The following is a 25,589-nucleotide window of genomic DNA, read 5'->3' on the forward strand; positions in this document are numbered from 1 at the left end:
AGCTCCCAGAGGCCACCTGCATTCCTTGGTGCCTGGCCCCTTCCTCCATCTTCAAAGCCGACAGTGTAGCATCTTCAAGTCTCTATCTCTGGCCTCTGCGTCTATCCTCACATCTCCTTCTCTGACCATGACCCTCTTGCCTCTCTTTCCCATATTAGAACTCTTGTGATTACATGGGCCCATGGGGTCAATCCAGTGTACTCTTCCCATCACAAGATCTGTATCCTTAATCGCATCTGCAGAGTCCATTTGCCATGTAAGGCAACATCTTCACATCCCAAGGGCTAAGACGTGGACAGATTTGGGGGGATGGTTATTCTGCCTGCCATGACTGTGCTGGGCCACCGTAAGCCCTCAATAAATGCTTTGTCTAATGGTTATAAAACCTGGATTAAGGTCCTTAATAACATTGAATTATTTGCAGGATTCTGTATTTGTGTTCCATGGCTGTCTCATCCTACCACCTGGCAGAGCGTGCCACACATCTTGACAGACTCTCATGCAGTTCATTCATCAAGCGCCTTCTCTGTAGAAGTCGTGGTTACTAAACACCCTCATAAGAGTGTACCGTCAAGTGTGGACCTAGACCAGGTGTTCAAATATTTATTAAATTAACGAAGCAAAACAGCTTACCTGGTGCTTCTGAGGAACACGTTAATGCCTCAGTTCTCACCATCATCTCTCCCTGGAATGCCCTTTCCCACTTTTGCTTGTCAAAACTGATCTATCCTGAAAGACTATCTGCATTGGCTTTTTTTTTTTTTTAATTAACAGATGAACATTGTATGTTTTAAATGAAGATATCTCTGACCTTGCTTGTTACTGGAGAAACTTACTGCAAAATTGATGGCCTTTACTTGAGCAATTTGATAACATTGTATGGTTACAGCCAGACACTAATCTTTAACCTTGGCTTTTTCTTTCATAATTTTTCTTCACTGTAACTCCCTCCAGCGTATATCTTTTTGTAGTCTTGTTATTTTTTTCTAAGCCACCCTAAGACATTTGAGAAATGAAGCCATAAGTAAGTCATTTAAAATGTATTACCCTCCTGTGTCAGGCAGGTCCTCTAGGAAGCAGATGCCAAGATTAAGTTAGAAGTGCAGAAAATCTGTTGGGGGTAATCCCTATGAAAGATAAAGTGATGAGGGAGCAGGAGTGGGCAGGGAGAGCCGTTAGACTGTGATGCAGGTCTGGCATCTAGGAAAGAAGAGAGAAGGAAAGATTGGGTAGGAAAAGCCTCCGACTGCAGGGCAGCTGTAAGATGGTCTCAGTCGGCCTGAGTTCTTACGCAAGACCGCGCACGCAGGAGTGCCGCTTGGGCAGAAATGGCCAGGCCCGAGAACCCCAGCTGAACTCTATCACAGGCTGGGGCTGCCCTGGAGGAGTGTGACATTGGGTCATATGTGGGGGTGATTAAAGCTGGAGGCTGTCAGCTAACTGGACTCCTTGAGGTGGGGCCTCCCCTGAAGGGAAATCTGGGTGGAGGTACCTCCTGATGACACTGAACACTCCTGGAGGCATATGCTGTCTTGTCCCCTGCGCAACCTTGGCCATACGATAAGTGTCCTGTTACTACAGGTTGAGCATCCCAAATTCAAAAACCTGAAATTTAAAACTTTGAGTACTGACATGCATGATACCCAAATAAAATGCTCACTGGAGCATTTTGGATTTCAGATTTGGGATGCTCAACTGGTAATGCAAATATTCCCAAACCTGAAAAAACCCGAAATCAGAAACACTTCTGGTCCCAACCATTTTGGATAAGATGTATTTCATAAATTAGTATTTCTTTTCATAGAACTAGCAGTAATGTAACAATAATAGCATGATGTGATAGAGCTTGGGCTTTAAACCCAGAAAGCTGTGAATTCACATCTCAGGATTTTTTTTTCTGAAGCTAAACTACAGCTGGAATCTAGTGCAAATAATTAATTTCTTTAAACAGCCAAAATGGGATTAATAATGCTTTACTCTCAGAGTTGCCAGGAGGATTAAATAAAATGCCTAATTTCAGTGGCTGCCTTTTAGGAGGTGTTGAGTAAATGTCCTCTCCTTTGCTCTCTCTTGAATAGTTTATTGTGGGATAAAGCACTTTTGTATATACCTTCTCATTTGATTTTGATTTGGAATAATTTCTAATAAATTGAGATTTTAAAAGGTATGTGGCTGACTCAAGGCCACCCAAGCAAAAACAAGGCAGAGCCAAGGCTTGAATTCAAAGCTTCTGGTTTCCATCCCAGCACTCTATGCACTATCGGCAGTTTTCAGGAAAATGAGCCGCAGTGTTCCATCATACAGCCAATAGCAGAAACACGTGATGATGTATAGGTAGAATACAGTGACACAGTGGGCAGGGAGATATATTGGGCTGAAAATCTGAAAAACAATACAAATTACTAAACATTCTGAATGAAAAGTGAATAAAGGGAGCATTGCATATATTTTATCAAATAAGCTTATTGAGGTTGGGTGCGGTGGCTCACACCTGTAATCCTAGCTGAGGCAGGTAGATCGCTTCAGCTCAGGAGTTTGAGACCAGCCTGGCCAACATGGTGAAACCCTGTTTCAATTACAAAAATTAGCTGGGCATGGTGGCTCGTGCCTGTACTCCCAGCTACTTGGGGCTGAGGTGGGAGGATCACTTGAGCCCAAAAGGCAGAGGTTGCTGCGAGCCGAGATAACGCCACTGCACTCCAGCTGGGGCGACAGAGTGAGACCCTTTCTTAAAAAAAAAAAAAAAAAACCCAAAAAACTCAAAAAACCAAAAACCAAAACCAAATAAGCTTATTGATAAAATAGGGAGATTTTAGGCCTAAACAGTCTAGCCATAATACTAAGAAAAATGGCTTTTCCTAGGCTTGAAAATATAACGGAAAAACAATTTCTTTCCAGGAAGATTCACTGACATCTACCACTGTGATTCTGCTTTCTGTCTCCTGCCTTGGATGTTACATGCAGTGTTTGAAGGATGGTCCTTGTGTGTAGGATGCTTGAGCTAAAAATGCCTGCCAAAGCCACTCCTTCCTGTGCTTTGTCATAATTTATTGCTAAGATGTTTATGTTCTCTGGTTTTGAGGTGCTAGAGATCCTGACTAAAAGTGACTTCCTCATAAATGAAGATAAGTTGAAGTCATTGTGAGTATACACTACACAGCTTTGTTGATTTTATCCCTTTCATAACTTGAGATGGCTTTTTTAGCCAAGCCATCTCAATAGTTTGTTTCTTTTCCTCTACGATTTACAAACTGAGCTGACCAGTTTGCCAGCAAAGTTAACTGACACAAGATGGTATTCTTCGCAGCTGTTAAGTGTCCATAAAGTCTCTTATCTGTGTGGCATTCTCAAGGTTAGTTTCATTCCTGTGGCCTGTGAATTTAAGTCAAATATACTGACAGTGTCCTCACTGCATTCTCCCCTCCAGTTTTCTTGCAACAGCTTTAGTCTCTCTACCTACTTTGTGTTTTCTGGAAACATTTTCAGTCAATCCTAAGCCTGAACACTCATACTTACTGTTCTTTGATCATACTCTAGATTTTCCTACTTAGGTATTTCTCATGCCTTTCTCCACATCTCTGCTCCTTGAAATGCTACTTATTCTTCAAAAGGCAGCTTAAATGGCCTCTTAGCTACACTCCCAACAACAAAACAATGATTTTTCCTAAATCCTGAAGAATTTGGCTTGGATATTTTTATGAAACTTATTAGAACATTCTGTAAAATAGTTACCTGTGCTCAGATCTGATCTTTATTTTTTAAGTTCCTTCAAGGCAAAGATTGTTTTAAATTTCTCATAAATGCTTAACACAAATGTCATTAAATTGGTCAGTAATTCTATATTGACAAATTAAGTTCTATATTTCCCACAGTTGGAATTTAGAACAAAATGTGATTAAAACTTTTGCTAGTCTTGGCCAGGCGTGGTGGCTCACGCCTGTAATACCGGAACTTTGGGAGGCCGGAGGCGAGCGGATCACCTGAGGTCAGGAGTTCAAGACCAGCCTGGTGAAACCCCATCCCTACTAAAAATACAAAAATTAGCTGGGTGAGGTGGCACACGCCTGTAGTCCCAGCTCCTTGGGAGGCTGAGGCAGGAGAATCGCTTGAACCTGGGAGGCAGAGGTTGCAGTGAGCCAAGATGGTGCCACTGCACTCCAGCGTGGGCAGCAGAGTGAGACTGTCTCAAATACAACAACAACAACAAAAGTTTTGCTAATCTGATGTATGATGAGTCAACAATCAATAATTTGGCAATTTCATGACTCGAGTGTCAAAAAGATGTACCTAAACACACCGTTGTCTATAGAAAATGAATAAAAAATTAGTGATTTTATTACTTTATATGAACTTCAAAAAGGGGCTGGGTGCAATGGCTCACGCCTGTAATCCTAGCACTTTGGGAGGCCAAAGCAGTGGGGATTGCTTGAGTCTAGGAGTTTGAGACCCGCCTCGGCAACATGGCAAAACCCCATCTCTACAAAAATTACAAAATTAGCTGGGCATGGTGCTGGTGCATGCCTGTAGTCCCAACTACTCAGGGGGCTGAGGCTGGAGGATCGCTTGAGCCCAGGTGGAGGCTGCAGTGAGCTGAGATCACGCCGCTGTACTCCAGCCTGGGTGACAGTGTAAGACCCTGTCTCATAAATAAATAAATAAATAAAAGTTAAAAATGCTGCTAGTTAAAATAGAAGTTAATTTCCTAAATGCTTTCTTCTGTCTTTGGTATGAATATATTTACCTACAAATATATATATATATTTATGATCTTCTGCTTAGGGTTTAAGATTCCAACATTGCACTTCATTACTATTCTTATTTTCCCTAACAGTTTTGAAAATTATGAATGTGTTGTGTTAGTAAATTTCTTTCTGAGGAAAACTGGACTTTTAGACCTTAAAGGTGTTCAAATTTTGTTTTTTAAACAATACCTCCCACAGTGGTAGACTTTATCACTGTATAAAAATGTACAGTGGTTTTATTGACATGTACATTCCAATATGTTTACAGCTGCAAGATAATGAGGCACACTCAGTATTGCACTTCATTAAAATTTCAGGCTCAAACTTAACCTAGAAGTTTAAATGAAATTGCATTTGTAATTTAGTAATTCTTATACAGGACAAACATTGATATCTTTATATACAGTGTGATACTTATTACATTTATATGCTGTCCTAACACAATTTTTTTTTTTTTTAAATAACAGTCTAGGAAATAAACCAGAATATTCCTCTTTTTATCCCCACCCGTGATGCAATTGTACAGGATTACAAAAAGGCAGTATACAATAAACAATGATTATTTTTCTTTTTTGCTTGAAAGCCAGCATCGTTCTTAGTCCATGGGCATGGCGATTCTTTTATATCAATTATCTATAAATGTCCAATGCTTCACAGGCCAATGACGGTAATGGCCACATGCAAACACCTCACAAGTTTGATGTCATTTGTTCAAAAGAAGATAAACCAAAATAATGGGGAAACTTTTCATAGCAAGAATTATGTACATGGTATTTGGCATCCTTCTTGCACTGTGAATGGTTCATTTTCATGGATGTAAAAATGGTCCCGTCCTTATCCTGAGCAGAGTTTAAACTTCACCGCATCCTCTTGGGGGATGAAGGCAATTTTTCTCTCTGTAGACAAAGGATCTGCGTGTTCTAAAAAGTGTGGGCATTTCTGCACACTCCACATCCCAGAGCAAACTCTTCCCCAGTGGGTGGATGAACAACATGGAGTGGACATTCAGTTCCTTCTAACTGCTTGCCTTTGGGACCTGTATAAATTTGAAGGAGGCAACGGAAAATAATGTTTTAAGAATACACACATATAAACCTCACAGAAATATAATCACTGATAGGTTATTCAAAGAAATAACATGACTATGGTTATACAAATATAACATTTAGAAATTTTTCTTCTGATCACAAAGTAAAAAATGTTCACTATAAAAAATTCAACACAGATATGTATAATGGAAGAAGTGATGGGGTCCCTTACTCACTATATCCTGCCTAGAGAGGATCACTTCGAGCTACAGATCTTTTTCTATTAATAAATGCATCAGATATATCATTTTAAAACAGAGTAATGAACAAAAAAGGTCACAAAACCCCTCAGTTTAGTCTGGCAGAACATTATTTTTCTGAATAGAAAACAGGGAGATTTTTGTGTAGAATGTTTTTCTATAAGTAAAAACATTTAAGTTTAAAGAAGCCATGTTTTCCCTTTTATTTTTACTGATGAAAAAGCCCACACTGGTAAAATGGGAAGGCCAATGATTCCTGTAATTTTTAAAAGTACCTGAAGGATATTAGCAGGAAAATGAAAGTTGATCAGGTTAAAAACATGAACAATGTTATAAAATACAATGTGGAAAAAACACTTTGGGGAAGATATGAATTTGTTGATAATAATCAAAGTAGGCCTATCAAATGTACCAAAATCAGTATTTTAAAAAAGAAAATTATTATATTAATGTGCTTCATGTCATGGGTTTCATATCATTTAGAAAAGATTTTTAGTTCCTTTAGAAACCAGGAGGCTTACTTTGTCAGAAAAACATGCTAGGCTTATACTTGAAAGCAGAGTCCCTATTTAATAGTAGATGAAGGAATAGGAACTCTGCATTAGTTTTCTACAGCTAGTTTTCAAAATAATAAATCTAAATTCTGATTGTGCTTGAGAGAAAAATATCACGAGATTGGATGGAATGAGCTTACACTGATCAATGAGGAATGACGTCTCATTTACTTTACCTTTTCTAGGTTTAAAAACATTTCTGACATAAGAGAAGGAAACCATGATGGATAAAAGGCTAGCATTTATAAAGCTCTTAGACTGCACAGTATAATACCCAATAAATGTTGGCTATTACTACTATTACTGAACAACCACAAACTGAGGCCTGATCTAGAGGAATAAAAAGTAAGTTCCGTACAAGAGTAAGACCAAGACATTAGAGTGTCAAACTGAAGACAGCTAATCTCAGAGAAGTCAACTTCAGGTTAGAGCTAACAGGCATGAGAGTGGCAATGAGTGCCACCTCAGACAAATGCAGGCACAGACCTCAGGATGGGTCAGCATGGGAGGATGCCAGAGGTTTGCTAGAAAGTTAATTATTCCTGTTAGAAAGTAGTTCAGTAGCTCCTGCTCCAAATCACACTGCAGATTGGTGCCCACCCCACCAGTGGGTGGGGGAGAGTGGGCAGGATGGGGACACTCAATGGCAGATCTAGTTCAGATACACAACATATCAATGGTGGTGACACAAACTGCAGCCCTTGGGTTTTTTCAAGGAAAAAATGAGTCATTTACTCAACAAATATTTACCGCATGCCTAATATATGAAGGGCATTGTTAGGTACTTGGGATTAAAGATGAAAAGTGCATGGCTCCCATCTTCAAGGTGTTCATAATCCAACATGGTGGTGAGAAATAAAAATAGTGAAAACACACCTGCAAACATCTGAGTGCTTACTACTGAGGCACTGTTCTAGTATATCAGCTACTTAACCATTTAACAGTCATAGGAGGCAGAAACGATTATCCTCATTTTCTAGATATGAAACTGAAGTAAAATTATTTTTTCTGATTCTTAGATACCTCATCTTTAAAATAGACACAGCAATACCTAACTCATGGGGTGCTGTGAAGATTAAGTATCCTGGCACGAGAAGGTAGTCAATAAATATTTTAGAAAGAAATGGATAGAGGGATTATGCTATGGTCTGGATGTTTTTGTGCTCCTCCAAATTTATATACTGACGTGTTAATGAAAGGAGTTAGTTTGCCTTAGGTAGATAGCAAGGGAAGGGTTCCCAGAGAGCCCCAGGTCCACAGGTCAGTGCCTCATCCCCATATAACATAAAAAGCAGTTGGGGAAAAAAAGTCAAGCTGCAGGCACCGATGAGGGAACTAGCACAGGGCATTGTGCCTAAAGACATGCCCACGGCTGCACAGACAGAAAAACCTTCAATCAGATAAAGGACAAGAACTGGGATAGAAATGCCTTTGTCCTTTGTATAGTCAGGGGGCTCTCTCCTTTTGTGGGCATAGGCACAGTGGGCTCCAGTGGGTTCCTGGGCCAGGGTCCCGGGCCAAGCTGAGTCACGCTGTGGGCCAAGACAGCCCACAGACTAAGCACATTCCTTCCCCTTTCCAGTCCATAAAAACCCTGGGCCCCAGCCTCACAGGGAGCATCCTGTTTGGGCCCCCCTCTCTGCTGGCAGAGAGCTTTCTTCTTTTGCTTATTAAACTTTCGCTCTAACCTCACCTTTGTATCTGTGCTCCTTAATCTTCTTGGAGGTAGGACAAAGAACTCCTGGCATTATCTCAGACAATGAGAGACTGTTATATCTTGGTGCACTGCTGAGACTACAACATTAACACCAATGTTATGGTGTTAGGAGGTGGAGCTGTGGAAGGTGATGAGGTCATGGGGTGGAATCCATGAATGGGATTAGTGCTCTTCCTATCAATCAGACCCAGGAGAGGCCCCCTGCCCTTCCACGACAGCAAGAAAGTGCCACCTATGAGGCTGAGAGTGGGTCCTCACCAGACACCTCGACTGCTAATTCCTAGATCTTAGACTTCCTGGTCTCCAGAACTGTGAGAATAAATTTCCACTGTTTATAAGCTACCCAGTTTACAGTATTTTGTTATAGCAGCTTGAATGGATGAAGACTGATTATCTAAAAATATTAGAATTAACAGGGTTGAGAGTGGTTAGAGAATTGCTTCTTCTGTCCTTCTAAGTAAACTGTATATGGCCATCTTCCCTACTCACATCCCTGTGGGATCTCCTTTATTCTATTCCAGTTCTCTAAATGAATGGATGAGTTAGAGGGATGTGTGAGGCTGGGAGAGTATACCTCAATCTCAGTGTATGTTCTTAGGCCAGTTCATTAACCTCCCTAGCCCTCAATTTTCCATTTGATAACATAGGGATAATACCATCTACTCGTAGATTGTAAAAATGGAGCAAATATGTGTGAAAATGCCCAGGACCGAGGTCATTCCTTCCTTCTGCCAACTCTGGCTCCTCCCCCGCCTCCCTCCTCTGATTCCTTTGTGTTGGCTGCCCTGATCCTGTGAGGAAACCTGACCCTCCTCTCTCAGCTACTACCCACCACTGAGTTCTCTAAAAGTGTTTCATTGTTAACTTCCTTATTTTTAGCATTCTTATTTCTGTTTTTTAACATAGAGGAAACTTTAAGTAAAATCTAGATTTCCCCTGAAGATACTGCTTGCCTTAAATCTTTCTCAACTGGAGGCTGGTTATCTCCCAAGCTCCTCCAGGTCATATGGCTACAACGTGTGACTGATTTTTCTCCTGGTTCCTATTTCTTTCCAGACCACAACCTACAACTTTCATTCAATAATTGCCCTTCCTCCAAGCTCAAGTCATCTAGAGTCATCTAGAATACTGCCCTTTCCACACTCCCTTCACTTGCTGACCTCCAGCACATCACCCCCTCCCTCCAAGCATGGCTCACATCTCTGTTCTGTCCATTATCCTCCATAACCTGGCTTCACATCATTCTGGCCTTGCTTCTTTCAGAGCCTGCTACTTCTATTAAAAAAAACAGTATTTGAGGAGAAACAGTAAAACAATTTTTATTTGACATGAGCAAATGGTAAAAAGTAGTCATACTTGAAAAAACCCTAGTTATCTTTATTTTGAAATGGATAGTATGTTTCACATGGTTTAAAATCAAAATGTTAAAAATGATAACACAATTGGAAGCCACTTTCCCTAGTCTCTACCCTCATCTTTTTCTTGCTTTTCCCAATAGTTAATCAATAGTATTAGTTTCTTGAGTATCTTTCCAAGGGTTTCTTTATGTAAATATAAACAAATATGACTAGATAGTCTCATTTTCCCTCTTACAAAAGGCAGCATACTACATACTCTGTTCTGCAATTTGCTTTTTTTTTTTGAAACAGCTCTGTCGCCCAGGCTGGAGTGCAGTGGCGCAATCTTGGCTCACTGCAACCTCCGCCTCTCAGGCTCAAGTGATTCTCTGGCCTCAGCCTCGTGAGTAGCTCGGATTACAGGCACCTGCCACCATGCCTGGCTGATTTTTGTATATTTAGTAGAGATGGGGTTTCACCATGTTGGCCAGGCTGGTCTCATACTCCTGACCTCAAGTGATCCACCTGCTTCGGTCTCCCATAGTGCTGGGATTACAGGTGTCAGTCACACCACTTGGCCTAATTTACTTTTTTCATCTGATGCTATCTCCTGAAGATCTTTCCAAATCAGCACACAGAAACACCATCCTCACTCTTTTTTTTTTTTTTAACTGATGCGTAATATTAGCCACTACCCTACTGGACACTAGCATTGTTTATACATTTTTATTATCATAGCAAAGCTGTAGTTAATAACCTTGTTTATTTGCCCTTTTTTTACTGTCCTCACATTTGTAGCTATATCCCTGAAGAGGGAGTGCTGAAGGGTTGATACGCTGGTAATTTTGAGAGGCACTATTAAGCTGTTTTCCGGAGAGGTCTGTCACTTGCACTCTGATAAGCAGCAGATGGCAGTGTGTGTTTTCCAGCTTTGACAACATGGTATATTGTGTTGTATGTACTTGTGCATGTATTTTCACTAATTTCAGATATATCTTATGTAACATTCTCTCCTATGGTTGCACGGACCTCTCCTTCCACTTCTCTCACTTCCGTGAAGCCTGGTATTCCACCTCACCGTTGCCACTAGCCTCCTGTCCTCTTCCAGTATTTTCAGCTTCTTTTTGGTTTCATACTTCTCTCCCCTCAGCCTGCTTTCCATAGACAATAATTTCTCCTGTATTCTGAGTGGTTTCTTTAATTCCCTTGACTTTCTGATGCTCACTACACTACTGATTCCCAGCCATTCTAGATTAAATCACTTGTTCATTTTATGGCAATGGTTCCAGGCTTCATTAAAAAAAAAAAATCACAGAATCCTTTTAAATGGTTCTGTAATATTGAACTTCATATGACTTTTTAGTGCTGAACAGCCATCTTTTCACCAATCCTTAGTAGACTTCGTTCTCACTCCCCATGAAATCTGCTCCGTCACAGCTAACTTCTCACTCACGATGATGAGTTTGCTTCCTAATTCACCCAGAAAGTCATAAGCTTACAAGGATCAAGGAATTCCTCCTGCTTCTTTAGGCTAGTTTGAATTGAGTTTCTGTCACTTGAAACAGAGCTTTCATATAATGTTTACATGAAACTATGGTATATAGATCATAATCGTGATTTTAAAATATTAAAAGCATACCTGCAGGACAGTGTGGTAGTTCTTCCTTAGGAATGCTAGTCATTCTTTGAAAATCATCATGACAAGCATTACAAAAATGTGTTGTTCCAAAACAGAAAAAAACAGCCACTGAACAGCAGTAGCGACATTTATATTCCAAAAAGTCTGTGCCATGTTTGGGACACATCTATAGCAAAAGAGAAGAGACAGACACCAGATCATAGTGAGACTATTTCAATCACACTTAAGATAGGCATATACATAGACAGCTCCTTAATTCACATTTTGAGGGCCTACGTAACTCTAAAAATTGATTGAAAAACTGATGATACACATGTTTGAAAACTAACAAATAAATATGTGGCCTGTCCAAAAGGTCTGGACAAAGATCCAAGTTCTAATTCCATTTCCATCATAATCTATCTGATTTAATAAGCAAGCTACTTAATTTCTTTATGAATGTTTTATGGCCGGTCAAACTGAAAATTAATGAAATTAACCTCTCTCATAATCTCACAGATGTACTGTGAACATTTCACTGAAGAGGGGAACACCTAAAAGTTTCACTGCACGTTTAAGAAACTAAGAAAATAAGAAAATTTATTACATTGTTTAACTATGGTGATCATTTCATGGACGACAAAATTATAAAATAAAAATATCGCCCAAAGGAAATAATATATATGAAATAATGTGAAAAATTATACAACACTGAACAAATATCAGAAAATACTGAGGAGAAAAGCCTGATTTACATTCCCACCATATTATTGTTTAAAAAATAATACTATTTAACATTTCTAAACTGTTGTTTCTAATAAAATGTTCTGCCTACCTGAGCCCTGGAAACATCAGAACAGGCACCACAAATGAGCTCTCTGGGATCATAATCATCTCCCCGTCCAGCCTCAGCATCACAGCGAGCTTCACCACCAAAATATGCCTGTGGAGAAAACACATCTAGATTACAGCAGGAAAAAAGAAAACTCTGGCATGGGAGATACAGTATGGGCATAGTGAAAGTAAGATCTAGGGGTTTTAGAAAATACCATTATCTACTAGACCATCCCTTGAAATGCCAAGTGCATGCCCATATTGCTTGCTGACTGTATGTAGGGTGGATCAGGGTAAGAAATAAAGCTATTTCTTCTTTTTCTTTCTTCCCCTCCTACCTTCCTTCCCTCCTTCCCTTCCTTCCCTTCTCTTCTCTTCTCCTCTTCCACCTCTCTCTCTGTTTCTTTGAGACGGGCTCTCACTCTGTTGCCCAGGCTGGAGCATAGTGGCGCAATCATGGCTCCCGACAGCCTCAACCTCTTGGGCTCAGGCGATCCGCCCAACTCAGCCCCCTGAGTGGCTAGGATCATAGGTGCACGCCACCACACCCGGCTAATTGTTTAATTATTTGTAGAGACAGAGTCTCCCTATGCTGCCCAGGCTGGTCTCAAACTCCTGGGCTCAGGTGATCCTCTTGCCTTGGCCTCCCAAAGTGCTGGGATTATTGGCATGAGCCACATGCCTGGCCTAAAGCTATTTCGACTCTCAAATGGATTCAAGCTTAAAGTAGGCAGTTACATTGTCCTGTCAAAACAAAAAAGTATAATATTCCAAATAAATATCAACAGAATATTAAGTAGTAAAAGCTATGCTTTTTTCAGGGTAAAGTTTGAGAAATTTTTCTCATTTTGAAATATTAAAATACATGTCCCCTTCTACTGTTTTAATAAATATGCTTAGCAGTTCCCAATTTATAATACTGTAGAACAAAATATACATAAAGTAATTAGTATAGAATTATAATTCCAAGGCTAATGGGGAAGAAAAAAGTAATTTTAAGCATCTTCTGATCACACATTTTTTAAGAAGAAAAGGCCAGCTGGGCATGGTGGCTCACACCTGTAATCCCAGCACTTTGGGAGGGTGAGGCAGACAGATTCCTTGAGCTCAGGAGTTCAAGACCAGCCTGGGCAACATGGCAAAACCCATCTCTATCAAAAATACAAACAAACACAAAAATTAGCCAGGCGTGGTGGTGTGGACCTGTGGTCCCAGCTACTGAGAAGGCTGAGGTGGGAGGCTTGTTTGAGCCCAGGAGGTGGAGGCTGCAGTAAGCTGAGATCATGCCACTGCACTCCAGCCTGGGTGATATGGTGAGACCCCGTCTCAAAAAAAAAAAAAAGGCAAATTTGATAATTCTGTTCAGAATTCTGCTCATAGTTATAAAGTTATGCAATAGGCAGGAACTCAACAGTTTCCAATACAGACACTTGCATAAATAGAATTTGAATAAATAAAATTATCATGAATAAATAAAAATATCATGATGGGTGATTTATCTGTATTTGCCCTGGGCAGAGATTAAGTGAGGCCAAGGAACTGGGACAATTTGCATGCACTGATTGTCTCATAGTCAAAAAGCTATGTCCGGATTGGGAATAAACAAACTGAGTCAACATAAATCTATTATCTATACTGGAAAAACAGGTCCAAAGACAGGATCCATTGATGCAGAGGTTATAAACGGTCGTTCACCAGCTAAACCTAACCCTGGAAGTATTTCGGTTTGTCTTGGGGACTGCTTACTCCAGCTGTTTCACTTTTCTATATCCTCTGCTTGGCTTCCTAAGCATTTGACTGCTACCCTGTAATAGCACAATATTCATTTATAATGTTTAGTACATGAAACACACAGAAATACTATTTTATTATTTGTAACAATACAAGCTTCATAAATGTGCACTACTGGGTGTGCATGTATTTATCTGCCTTTCTGGCTATCATCTCTCTACTTAGACATCTATTCATCCTCTGTATTTTCTTTTTGCTACATTGGGAGACTATGCACCTTTCTCATGTAGTCATTCTTTCACTCATTTATTCATTCTCCACTTAACTTTGTATCTAGTAAGTGCAAAGTACTAGAGATAGAAAAATGAAAAAACATACTCTTTGTCCTCATGGAACTTATCAAGTAGGGCAGAGAGATAAGTGGTCCAGTAGTCATAATGCAGAATAGGGAGTTCTATGCTAGATGCCTGCAAGATACCAAAATCATGTGGTGGTGATGTTGATGGAAGTGAGATGGGGGTATGTTACAGAGGAGGTGAAACCTGAGCTGAAGCCTGAGGTATGACAAGACAGATTCGGCTCTGCATGACAGCATGTGTGTATGGGGTTGGGGGTGGCAGGTCAGAGTAAAATATGCAGGGGGAGGTAGAGAAGAGCATCCTTTAAACACCAATGGCCTGTGCAATGGCATGGGGGTGTCAGTGGGTGAGCAGACAGGGCTGAGTTTGGGAAATGCAAGTTATTTGGTATGTGGCAGCAAATGGAGAGCAAATGGTAGCATCTTTGGAGATGAGACTGGAGAGGGAGACTGGGCTACCGTATTATAAATAGAAGAGTGATCCAGTTAGATTTTAGATCTAGAAGTATTAATTAGCAGCAGTGTAAGGGATGCAACAGAGGAATTAGGGGTTCTACACCCGAGCTCAGGAAGAAGGCTACTGTAATTACCAAGGAAAATGATTAGGTTTGCTGGAGATGTAATGGAAAGAAAAAAGGACTCAAGAGAGATCTGGAGACAGAATTGATAGGATTTTGTCAATAAAGATCAGAGATTGGTAAAGTCTTTTTTTTTTTTTTTTTTGAGACAGGGTCTCACTATGTCACCCAGGCTGGACTGCAGTGGCACGAACACAGCTCATTGCAGCCTCAACCCCCTGGACTCAAACGATTCCCCTGCCTCAGTCCCCCAAGTAGCTGGGACTACAGGCAGATGCCAACCTACCTGTCTAATTTTTGTATTTCTTGTAGAGATGGGGTTTTGCCATCTTACCCTGGGTGGTCTCAAACTCCGGAGCTCAAGAAATCTGCCCACCTTGGCCTCCCAAAGCGCTGGGATTACAGGTGTGAGCCACTGTGCCCGGCCAAGATTGATGAATATAATACCTGACATGTGAACTCTGAAGTATGTGTGAGAGATCCAAATGTCTGGTACGCAGTTGGTTATTTGTAACTAAATCTCAAAAATTTTGGGAGGTCATAAACACATACATGGTAGGTGAAGGTATAGATGTAAAAGAGGTCACCCAAGGTAAGGAAGTATTTATTAAGTAGGCAAGAATGGAGCTCTAGGAAAACAAATATGTAAGGGGTAGGTTAAAAAAAAAAAGAAGAAGTAGTTAAAGATAAATGACTAGAAAGGAAGGAGGACAGAAAAAGAGTGTGTTGTCCTGGAAGCCAAGGAATTAAGGGTTTTAAGGAAGGAATGGTTAGCAGAGTCAAGTGAGAGAAGTTTATTCGAGAAGGAATTGCCCTGGGCCAACAGGTTATTACTGATGGGAAGCAGCTTGTATACAGAAATACTGCATGTTTCGAAAAGTTTGTTCAGGTTAAATAAAGAATCCCCAAACAAGTTAAGTAAACAAGTTTTACTGGAAACATTGGGAAACATTGTACCAAGCTATCTTATTTTTAACTTCAGGCTTAAGATAGAATAATTAGATATCACTGTACAATTTGAATTCTTAATCATATAGGTAAGCTCTAGTTTTTAAAACTTCTCAGTATAATTTATAGCATACCTTTCTGCATTTGTAGCACACATAATATGCATATCTATTCATTGCATAGCCAGCTGGGTCATTATAAAACCTCACACCAGGAGTTGTGATAGCTTCACTCTTATGCAGACCTTCATATTCCAATCTCATTAAGGCTTTTCTTCGGACATCCTCATAGAGTTCTTTTATTGGATCAAGTAGGTCTTTTAGTACTATGTGATTAATTTTGTTCTGCAATAAAAAATGAACACTCTTTAGCAGAATCATTTATTAACCAACTCAACAAACACTTAGCATGCACCTAAGTGCCAAGCATCGTGCTAGAAGATAACCAGACAGCACACATATTCTAAATAAAATGTCATTTGAAAAACATTCTGTAAATTCTTTAGAAGCCCATATTTTTCCAAGAGCAGGGAAAATGGGGCAAATGGGACACAGAGCATGAAAATTCCATTTTATTAGCTTTATATTTCCTGAGTCTGAAATATATCTCCTGTTGCCCTAGCTATTGTGGAAATAAAGTTACCTTGTTGCCACAAATAAGACACGCTCTGTGTTTGGTGTGTGTGTGTGTGTGTGTGTGTGTGTGTGTGTGTGTGTGTGTGTGTGTGTGTTTTGCTTCCTTGAGGGGAAGGCAGAACGCCAGGTGACAGAAGTGAACAGGTAGTATTTGCTGTAAAACTTTCATGTATCTATTAATATTTGTAGCACCATATGATAGGGGAGAGCAAAATACTACAATCTTTTTGATTATTCCTCAGTCTATCTAGACAATGATTGTGCTAAGTCTTTCCACATTCTACCCTTTATATTAGTTTGCAAATATGAAGATAAGAAAATAGGGAGAGCTTAATAGAACAAAAAGGGGCGATGAATTAATAGGGAAAGTACTGCCACATTCTTCAAAAACAGCTTTTTGTTAATCATTATTAGCTTGCCAAAACAACTTCCTACTTGCTGACTACCTTTGTACAAATGTGTCAAAATGCCAAGAACTTTCTCCTTGTTTTAACTAAGCTCTAAAAGAATCTGTTCTCGTGGTACTGAGGATTCCAATTTCACTCTTTAATGGCAGGTATCAGTTTCTACAAACACCAGAGGATCATTCTTCTTTTTGGTAGCCGTTGTCATGTTATGTCAACTGAGCTCTCTAGTGGTCTGAGAGTAGAGATGCATGCCCTTTAATGCATCACGATGTTTAAATGAACTTTCTCATGTAATATGTTTAACAGAATGTAATCAGTTTTAAATGGACAATTACTGTTTTGAGATGCATTATAACAGAGAGATTATATTCTCAGGTTCCACATGAATGAGAAGGGAAGAAACTGCTAGGGGCTGGTGGGTAAAACCAAGAGATACTGACATATGTTTATTTTGAAAGGTGAAAAGAAAGAACAAAAGAAAAAGAAAGTACATGATTTCAGATTCTTTCCATACCTTGCAAATGGGACAAGATATAAATCCAAATGTTATCCTTGGGCCAAGCCATCGATTTTCTAATACTCGCCGACAGCACTGTAAGTGGAATATGTGACTACAATCCAGCTTAAATAAACAAAAGAAAAGGACATAAGCAAATATAATAATGATAAACAGTTGAGTGACTGGGAGATTATTTAATGCAAGGCACTACTTAAAGCAGGTAAGAGAAAAATCAAGAAATTTACTATAATGAAAATTCACTGGGACACTGAAATTGGGACATTATTATTTACTAAATTTCATTACAGTAAATTGGGATACTATTAACTAGGCCTTTGGCTTCTCCTGCTTTTTAACATTCATGCCACTTATATAAAGTAAGCTAGGTTAGGAAAAAAGGTAAAATTATTCAATTTTGTATCTCACAGAAAGAAGAAGAAATTACTGACTTATGATTTTCTTTTGGAGACTATTATTACCTTGGAATCATGAGAACTGAAAATATAAGCAATGGGCAAAAGTTAAAAAAACCTATTTAGTGCACAGTAACTTGTGTATGTATAGAAGTATGTATCATTATGTATAGATCAATTATATAATGTTGTAAAAATACCATTCTGGATTTTGGAAATTAAGAAGAGCCTTAGCTACTGGGGGATAATCTAATTATTTCCCCCTGGCTTCTGAATATTTTATACATTCTGTTGATTACAGAGGTTCACACAAATCACAAATTAAAGCTGAGCATGCAACATAGAAAGCACAGCATAAAGAGGCAGAATTTGCTCCTCATTAGCCTGGTACATGTATAGATTAAAAGAACACTTCTGCCTAGTGATATAAAAAAAGATTTCAATCAACTGCTCTTTTTTTTTTTTTTTTTTTTTTGAGACAGAGTCTCGCTCTGTCACCCAGGCTGCAGTGCAGTGGTGCCATCTCGGATCACTGCAAGCTCCGTCTCCTGGGTTCACGCCATTCTCCTGACTCAGCCTCCTGAGTAGCTGGGACTACAGGCACCCGCCACCACGCCCAGCTAATTTTTTTGTATTTTTGTAGTAGAGACGGGGTCTCACTGTGTTAGCCAGGATGGTCTCGATCTCCTGACCTCGTGATCCACCTGCCTCGGCCTCCCAAAGTGCTGGGATTACAGGCATGAGCCACTGCGCCCGGCCTCAATCAACGTTTATTTGACAAATATATTCCCCATCTTAATGTCTGGATACATTCAATACTTTAGAAGCTGAGGCAACCTGAATGGCTGGTGCTGCCGAGAGCGCTTCGGTGAAACATATCATGCACATGTCATCGGCGTCTTGCTTCAGGCTTGTGGCACTTTTGTCACAGCCGTGTAGACAGGGCAGACAGTGCTCTTCGTTTTTAACACCCCCGCATGGATGGCCACAAGGATGCGTCTTACTACAGGCTATCTTAGCGTATTCCTGTTAAAGATGAATTACAATGTTACACAAGTATGTAAAAAAGCACACATTCTGGTAATTTTCCTTATTATATAAATTTCCAAAGATTATTTTCCCACAGGAAGTATCTATGCAGGCCAAGTAACAACAAAGTAAAGTTATTTCTAATCTTTGTTTGAATATAAATTAGGCTTCTTAACAAAGTTTTTTTTTTTTGATGCGATTTTTTAAAAATGCCACTCTCTATAAAGGGAATGCTGATAAGTGAATTATAATTTCATATTTGTCATCATGCACAGCTATAAAGCAAAAAGTTCCTGGCTGGGAGTCGTGGCTTACACCTGTAATCCCAGCACTTTGGGAGGCTGAGGTGGGCAGATCACGAGGTCAGGAGTTCGAGACCAGCCTGACCAATATGGTGAAACCCCATCTCTACTAAAAATACAAAAATTAACCAGGCATGGTGGCGCGCGCCTGTAATCCCAGCTACTCAGGAAGCTGAGGCAGGAGAATCGCTTGAACCCGGGAGGCGGAGGTTGCAGTGAGCCGAGATCGCGCCACTGTACTCCAGCCTGGGCGACACAGCCAGACTCCGTCTCAAAAAAATAAAAAATAAAAAAAGTTCCCCAATGTATAATTTCCCAGTCACCACTCTCCGCATCACCAAAATGTGGATTTTTTTTTTTTTTAAAAAAAGGTACCTCTGACTCTCTGAGCATATCCACATTCTTATTAAGTGAATTGAGAAACCAAAAACATTTGGACAACATAGAATATGTTTATATATGTTCAGGATTAAAGAACTCTTAGATGTTGAAAATGTATTTTAAGGAAATAAGTGAATAATGTGTGTAAGATAAAGGAAATACAGTTCATAAATTTTTAACTGTTTCTAATACAAAAGTAGATATTAAATACATATGATCATGGTAAATGAGAAACATACAAAAAGAGTGTGGTTTGGGCTTGAGAGCCTTATTTGACCCATTCTTCAACTTTGGTAAGGCATTTGATGCTTCACATAGGTAATACACTCATTTAGGAAGCTGGAGTGACGCTGAGCTAAAACTCTTATCTGTATGAAGTAAAGGTGTCACAGGGGAACATGGACAATGGGATGGCCTGTGTCACTATATACTCACCTGGCAATCTGCATCAGAACAAACACTGCCAACAGCAGATAACTCTGTTCCACTCCTGGAACCACAGAAGCGACATGCTTCTGAGCTACTCGTGGTGGGTTTGCCTAGGTTCAAGCAGAAAAATAAAAATCCTTCTTACGGATGTTTTCTAGATATTTTAACAGAACTAAATTTTAAAAAGCAAACTAGGTTTGTATAAGTTGCTATCCTTGGGAAATCAGCCTGACAGTTTTAGAACGGAAGGTTTCTAAGTTGTCCTAATTATAAAGTAAATAATGACACACAAAAAAAGAAATTAAAGACCTATCTGAAGCCAAATACACTCTCGACTAATATTTTTTTTCAGTGCAAGAAACAGACTAGACTTCTAGTCAAGTTACCAGACTGAGCAGCTGTTACAAGCCCCTGACTCCAAATGCACAATACCATAAAAAATATGATAACCAAAAATTAAATAAAAATACACAGAAGTTAGGGAAATCTTTAACTATATATAACAAAATTATAAGGCATGGTATAAAGCCTATCATCAGAGTATGAAACTTGAAAAACAGAATTCCTACCTCAGGAACTCTGCAATTTGAAAAGGAATTTAAATATGTTTGAAATACTTAAAGAAGAAACAGAATCAATAAAACAAGAACAGAGCAATAAGAAAAAGAACGTGAAGATTTGAAAATTACAGACCAAGCTGATTTTTAAACACAGATATAAAAATCTAACTATAATTAATATCAATATATTGAATTCAGCAATATTTACAGAAAAATCTATTTAAAAAGGATGGTTTACAAGGATGGTTTGACATCAGAACATTTATTAATGCAGTATACAGCACTGACAGATTATAGGAGGAAGAAATCAACTATGAGAAAAGAAGGTCATGCTCTTGCAGCATGCAAAGTCACCCTAGAATTAAATTGATTCAGATTTACACCTAACTCCAACACTGGAAGTTTGTGTCAGTCAAATGGCAGACTGCAGATGTGCTGAAAACTGAGAATTTGTAAGATTCAACATAACTTTGAACTAGGAATATACAAGATTTACTTTAGAAAAGCAGCAAAATGAAAACTATGTTTTAGAGATAAAAATACATTTAACATACATAAGTTACCTTTTGTTTTATGTCTATTCATTTTTGTTAATTATTTTATTGCTATCAATGGAAACAGTACCATTCACAACACCTTCAGAAGCATTAGGTCTACAAAAACCTCTAAATATCATAAAATCATACAACCTTATAATAAATAGAGATCTTAGTGATCATCTAGTGCAGCAATTTTTATTGTGGGGCAACAACTAGCAGAACTAGAAGGGAATTATCAATAGAAATGTATTTTATCTATGGAGCCCCATTAGTTGTGATCCTCTCACTTTATAAATGAAGTCAATGAGTTCCAGAGGTTAAGTGACTTGCTCGACACCACACAGCTAGTTAGTGGCAAATCAGGTTTCTTGACTTTTGGTCTAACGCTCTCTTCACCATGGAACACTCTATATATTTAGTAAATATATAGATCAATGATGTCATAATTAAACATCAGAATATCACTCAAAATTATTCACAGTTTAATCAGTTGGCACGGTTTAATCTTTTTTTGTGGGTTTTAAAGGCATGGCTCAATCTTTAAACCTTTTACCTGTGTGTTCTCGGAATTCCACCATTGCCTTCATTGTTTTAGAATCTGCCAGTGCCATCAACCAGAACAATTTGGTTCTACCACAACCTTCATGAAGGTCAACCTTTATAGCTTCTTCTTCTTCTTTGAAGACCTATTATTTCATTAAAGAACAGAGAAAAATATGCTTATTTATCACTCTGAAAGGGAGAGTATAAAATTTAATTATTCAATAATAATAATGGCTTTCATTTAAGCACTCTAAGAAGTTTTGAATATTTCCAATCTTCTCTTTAATCTTCACAGCAGTCCCTTTTTTATAAATGGAGAAATTAAGTGTTTCTAAGGATAAAACAACTTGCTATTTATAGATGGTAAGCGAGACAGCTGTGAACTCAACCAAGGTCTTTGATTCCAAAGTCCACTTTTTCCCCCTACTACACAAAGCCTCTTTCACACATTTATTTCAAAATTCACTGAACATATTTTATGCTCCAGAGACAAAAATCTTCACCTGTCTTTGATGAGTTTTGGTTCTTCGATGAAGGTGAAGGAATCTGTCACAGTCTGTACATAAATTTCCACAGACATTGCATAAAATGATTGCTGCAGTTTCACCATCATCATGGTTATCACACATAGGCTAAAATAAGACATTTCCACGTTACTTAGATTAACAAGAAAGTCTCAGACTCTCATACAAATTGAATATAATTTATTTACAAAAATAAACCGTTATTCGGAAGTCTATTAAGAATTTAGAATCTGAATATTAAACAGAATTATTGCAAATGTACTTAACTATAAAAATCTCTCAAAACTCCAAATCCAATCATTAATGTGCTTTGCAGGTTCAATGATTAATACAATGAACAGGTATACTTTGTTACTTAGAGACTTAAGAAATGTCTGCCCCATTATATATCTAAACATTCTGTATGCCAAAGGAAGAAACTGTTTATTTTTGAAACTTGAACATTAATAAGAAAATGGTGAAAGGGCCTATATAAAGTTTTCCTTTCTAGTGAACTTAAAGATACCCATCAAACCTACTTAAGTATATATGTGAACAGGTGGTGTGTCATGTTGCCTGTGTTATTGCTTTATTTCCTTCCTACCATAAGACTGATTACATTTTAGTAAAATATCTAGTCACTAAATCAGACTCTGGCTAAAAATAAATTTTGATATGATGCAAACATGACTCAGAGAAGAAGAAAGCTCTTTAATATACTTAAATAAAAGCCCCTAAAGTTTCCATATACTATGAAGAAGGGACTCTCTGAAATAGACTTGTGAGATGAACTTGGCCGAAGGGACACAATCTTTCAAGAGATCCACTAACTGTTTATGTTGATGTGTTTTTTGTTTGTTTGTTTGTTTGTTTTTAAGCTAAGATAAAGCTTACTGTAAAGGAAAGCAAGATAAATTCTTACAAAATTCTGATCTTACCATTTGTTTTTGTTGTCCATCCTTTCCCATCCATCTCCCCGAGGAGAGACGATCTACGTGGTCCTGATCAAGAACACATAGGGATGCGAGAGCAAGCCAGAGCTGTTGAAAGGGAAGGCTGTTACACCACTGAATTTTTAGGAAAGACTTATGAAATGCTGACTGTGACACATCACAACAGCTCAATAAATGCTGGCTGATTTTGAAAATACATAGATAATCAGTGGCACTCAAGTCTTCCTGATGTGGTAGCAGGCATACACGATCACTGCCCTATGCGCCATGCACACAGGAGGCACTCAGATATCTACTGAACAAGTGACTGTTTCTCTGATGAACCACCCTGTCTTCTATCTGACAAATAAAATTATCCTTTATTGGTCTACTATGTAAACAATATATGAATAAATGAATTGGCATATTTAATATTTACTACTAATGTCTTCTGAATATTTTTCCATTTAGTATCATTAAATGCCAAAGAAGGTGGTACAGCAACTGCTAAATTGTGTACAGTCCCATGAGTAGTCAGGTACACATTAAATCCTTCTAGATAATAAAAGTTCCTCAGAAGTCTTTGTTGCCCCTTGTTGCCCCAGAAAGCCTAATACTATACTTGGTGCACTTTGTCAGAAATACATACATGTCTAAAAGCTTTAGAAAACTGTTCTCCAAAATAGGGCCGGGCACAGTGGCACATGCCTGTAATCCCAGCACTTTGGGAGGCCAAGGTGGGTGGATCACCTGAGGTCAGGGGGTTATGACCAGCCTGACTAACATGGTGAAACCCAGTCTTTACTAAATACAAAAAAAATTAGCCAGGTGTGGTGGTGCATGCCTGTAATCCGAGCTACTTGGGAGGCTGAGACAGGAGAATCGCTTGTACCTGCAGGCGGAGGCTGCAGTGAGCCAAGATCGTACCACTGCACTCCAGCCTGGGCATCAAGAGCGAAACTCTGTCTCAAAAAAAAAAAAAAAAAAAGACAACTGTTTTCAGAAATAGTTAAAAATTTCTGAGGCTTAAAGGGTAAGCTTCAGTTTTATATAGAATGATATATCCCCTCATTAATGAATAATAGAAAATGACTTAACTAGCTCAACTCTAAGAAGTGCATGTGAGTGTTATTGGATACAGAAAGCAACAGATGTTAAAATAGGGACAGAAAAATAGAAAAAGAAATAATGCATGCAAGGAGGAAGGGGAATGCAGACTGAAAGAAAGCAATACATGAGTGGTAGGAAAGGATTACTGTCAAAAATACCTATTTCAGGTGTCACAGTCAATAATAGCAAGATAGCATAAATTGACTTTTTCCGCCCTAGGGATATATAGTTTATCTTCTTCAGATTTCTGAGGATTAACCTAAGCAATTTTTACCAGCATTCACTTCTTCCTAACGTTGTCAGACTGCCCTCCTTCAAGGAAATCTCAAATCTCTTCTGGAAGTATATGGGACATGAAATCTAGCAGGTTAAAACTTACTATAAATGTGTCATCTGAAGAATGCAATCTCATTTCCTCAAAGATTTCCACCCTGACCCTGCCCTGGACAAGTACTTCTTGCTTTTTAGAAGTAAGACCTATAAATCCTGTAAGTAAGTTACAGGGCTCTACATTAGGAACAACCAGGCATAGGCAGGGGTCTTGTCTCCAAAGGACCTTCGGTCTATCACAGCATAATGCTGGCACTAAACTTACTGTGGTAAACTACAGCAAACAGATCATTAGAAAGACAACATGCAAACAATGCACAATGTAATTAGCCTTTTCTAACCAGTGTATCCTTGGCTTCCTAAACAATAACAAAAACAAGTGACACAGAACACATAACAGTGAGAAGTAATGACTAGTTCATAATATAAAAGCCCTTTATACTTTTTCAATAAATACGGTATTTGGTTAAAAAATAATTACGTTGACTTAGTGATTAAAATTTGTTTAAATCTATTACTAAAAAAGAACACGCAATGATACACACCAAATTTAAAACAAAACAAAGCAAAACCTACTCTAGTTGTTGCAATACATCTCACTGGAGACCTAAATTCTTCTTCCATCTTGGTCAAGGCAATGATGGTTTCTGCAATAGCATTTTTTGTCACTCGGGACCAAGCTTCTGACAGATGACCCTATTGAGCAGAACAGAATATTTTAATAAGTGACCAGAAATGTATTATCATAGTAAACTCTTTTTTCTTAAATAACATCTCCTATCAAAGGAAATATTTGTTTTTAGTGAGACCACGGAATTTTAGATTATGGGCACAAACTTTTGAACTAAAATTTCTTCGCGATCCTATGGAAAATTCAACTTATAATCATCATTTTGATATTTAAAAATAAATAAATAAAAAATTAAGTTCTCAATACTCTTTTCCTGGAAATCAAGGGCAATTACTCTCACATCTGATAAAAACATAGCAGAAATACTAAGGTTATCTATGTTTGAGAATTTGTCACTTAGCATAAAATTTACACAGTGAAGCTAACTGCTTTAGATGAGTATTACAGGAACCTAAAATATAAACAGGTTCAAACTGCAACTACCTTTATTTGCTACCTTGATTTGTAATGAACAAACATTTAACTATCATATAATTTAGGTGTTCCTAAATATTACTCCTAAATATTTTAATTCAATGAACACCCTGAGAAAGTCTGCTTGCCACAGAGGTTGAGAAAATATCCACGCTGTTGGGAAAAGT

General features: G+C 38.6%; 1 protein-coding gene across 19 annotated transcripts in view; it reads right to left on the reverse strand.

The window, feature by feature from the left end:
• Window positions 1-4,943: 4,943 nt before the first annotated feature.
• The window catches only part of MYCBP2 (MYC binding protein 2), a 282,485-nt gene continuing 261,839 nt past the window's right edge, over window positions 4,944-25,589 (reverse strand). For all 19 annotated transcript variants that reach the window (XM_055096857.3, XM_055096853.3, XM_063595814.1 and 16 more), the window contains 11 exons: window positions 24,894-25,013; window positions 22,884-22,985; window positions 21,946-22,074; window positions 21,453-21,585; window positions 19,807-19,910; window positions 18,497-18,685; window positions 17,262-17,369; window positions 15,840-16,049; window positions 12,092-12,199; window positions 11,278-11,443; window positions 4,944-5,778 (listed from right to left, as the gene is read on the reverse strand). In XM_055096857.3, the coding sequence (XP_054952832.2) occupies window positions 5,663-5,778; window positions 11,278-11,443; window positions 12,092-12,199; window positions 15,840-16,049; window positions 17,262-17,369; window positions 18,497-18,685; window positions 19,807-19,910; window positions 21,453-21,585; window positions 21,946-22,074; window positions 22,884-22,985; window positions 24,894-25,013 (1,485 nt within the window). In that variant the 3' untranslated portion in view covers window positions 4,944-5,662. The remainder of the gene's footprint in view (window positions 5,779-11,277; window positions 11,444-12,091; window positions 12,200-15,839; window positions 16,050-17,261; window positions 17,370-18,496; window positions 18,686-19,806; window positions 19,911-21,452; window positions 21,586-21,945; window positions 22,075-22,883; window positions 22,986-24,893; window positions 25,014-25,589) is intronic.

This window comes from Pan paniscus, chromosome 14 (assembly GCF_029289425.2).
Source record: "Pan paniscus chromosome 14, NHGRI_mPanPan1-v2.0_pri, whole genome shotgun sequence".
In the NCBI taxonomy this organism is placed as follows: domain Eukaryota; kingdom Metazoa; phylum Chordata; class Mammalia; order Primates; family Hominidae; genus Pan; species Pan paniscus.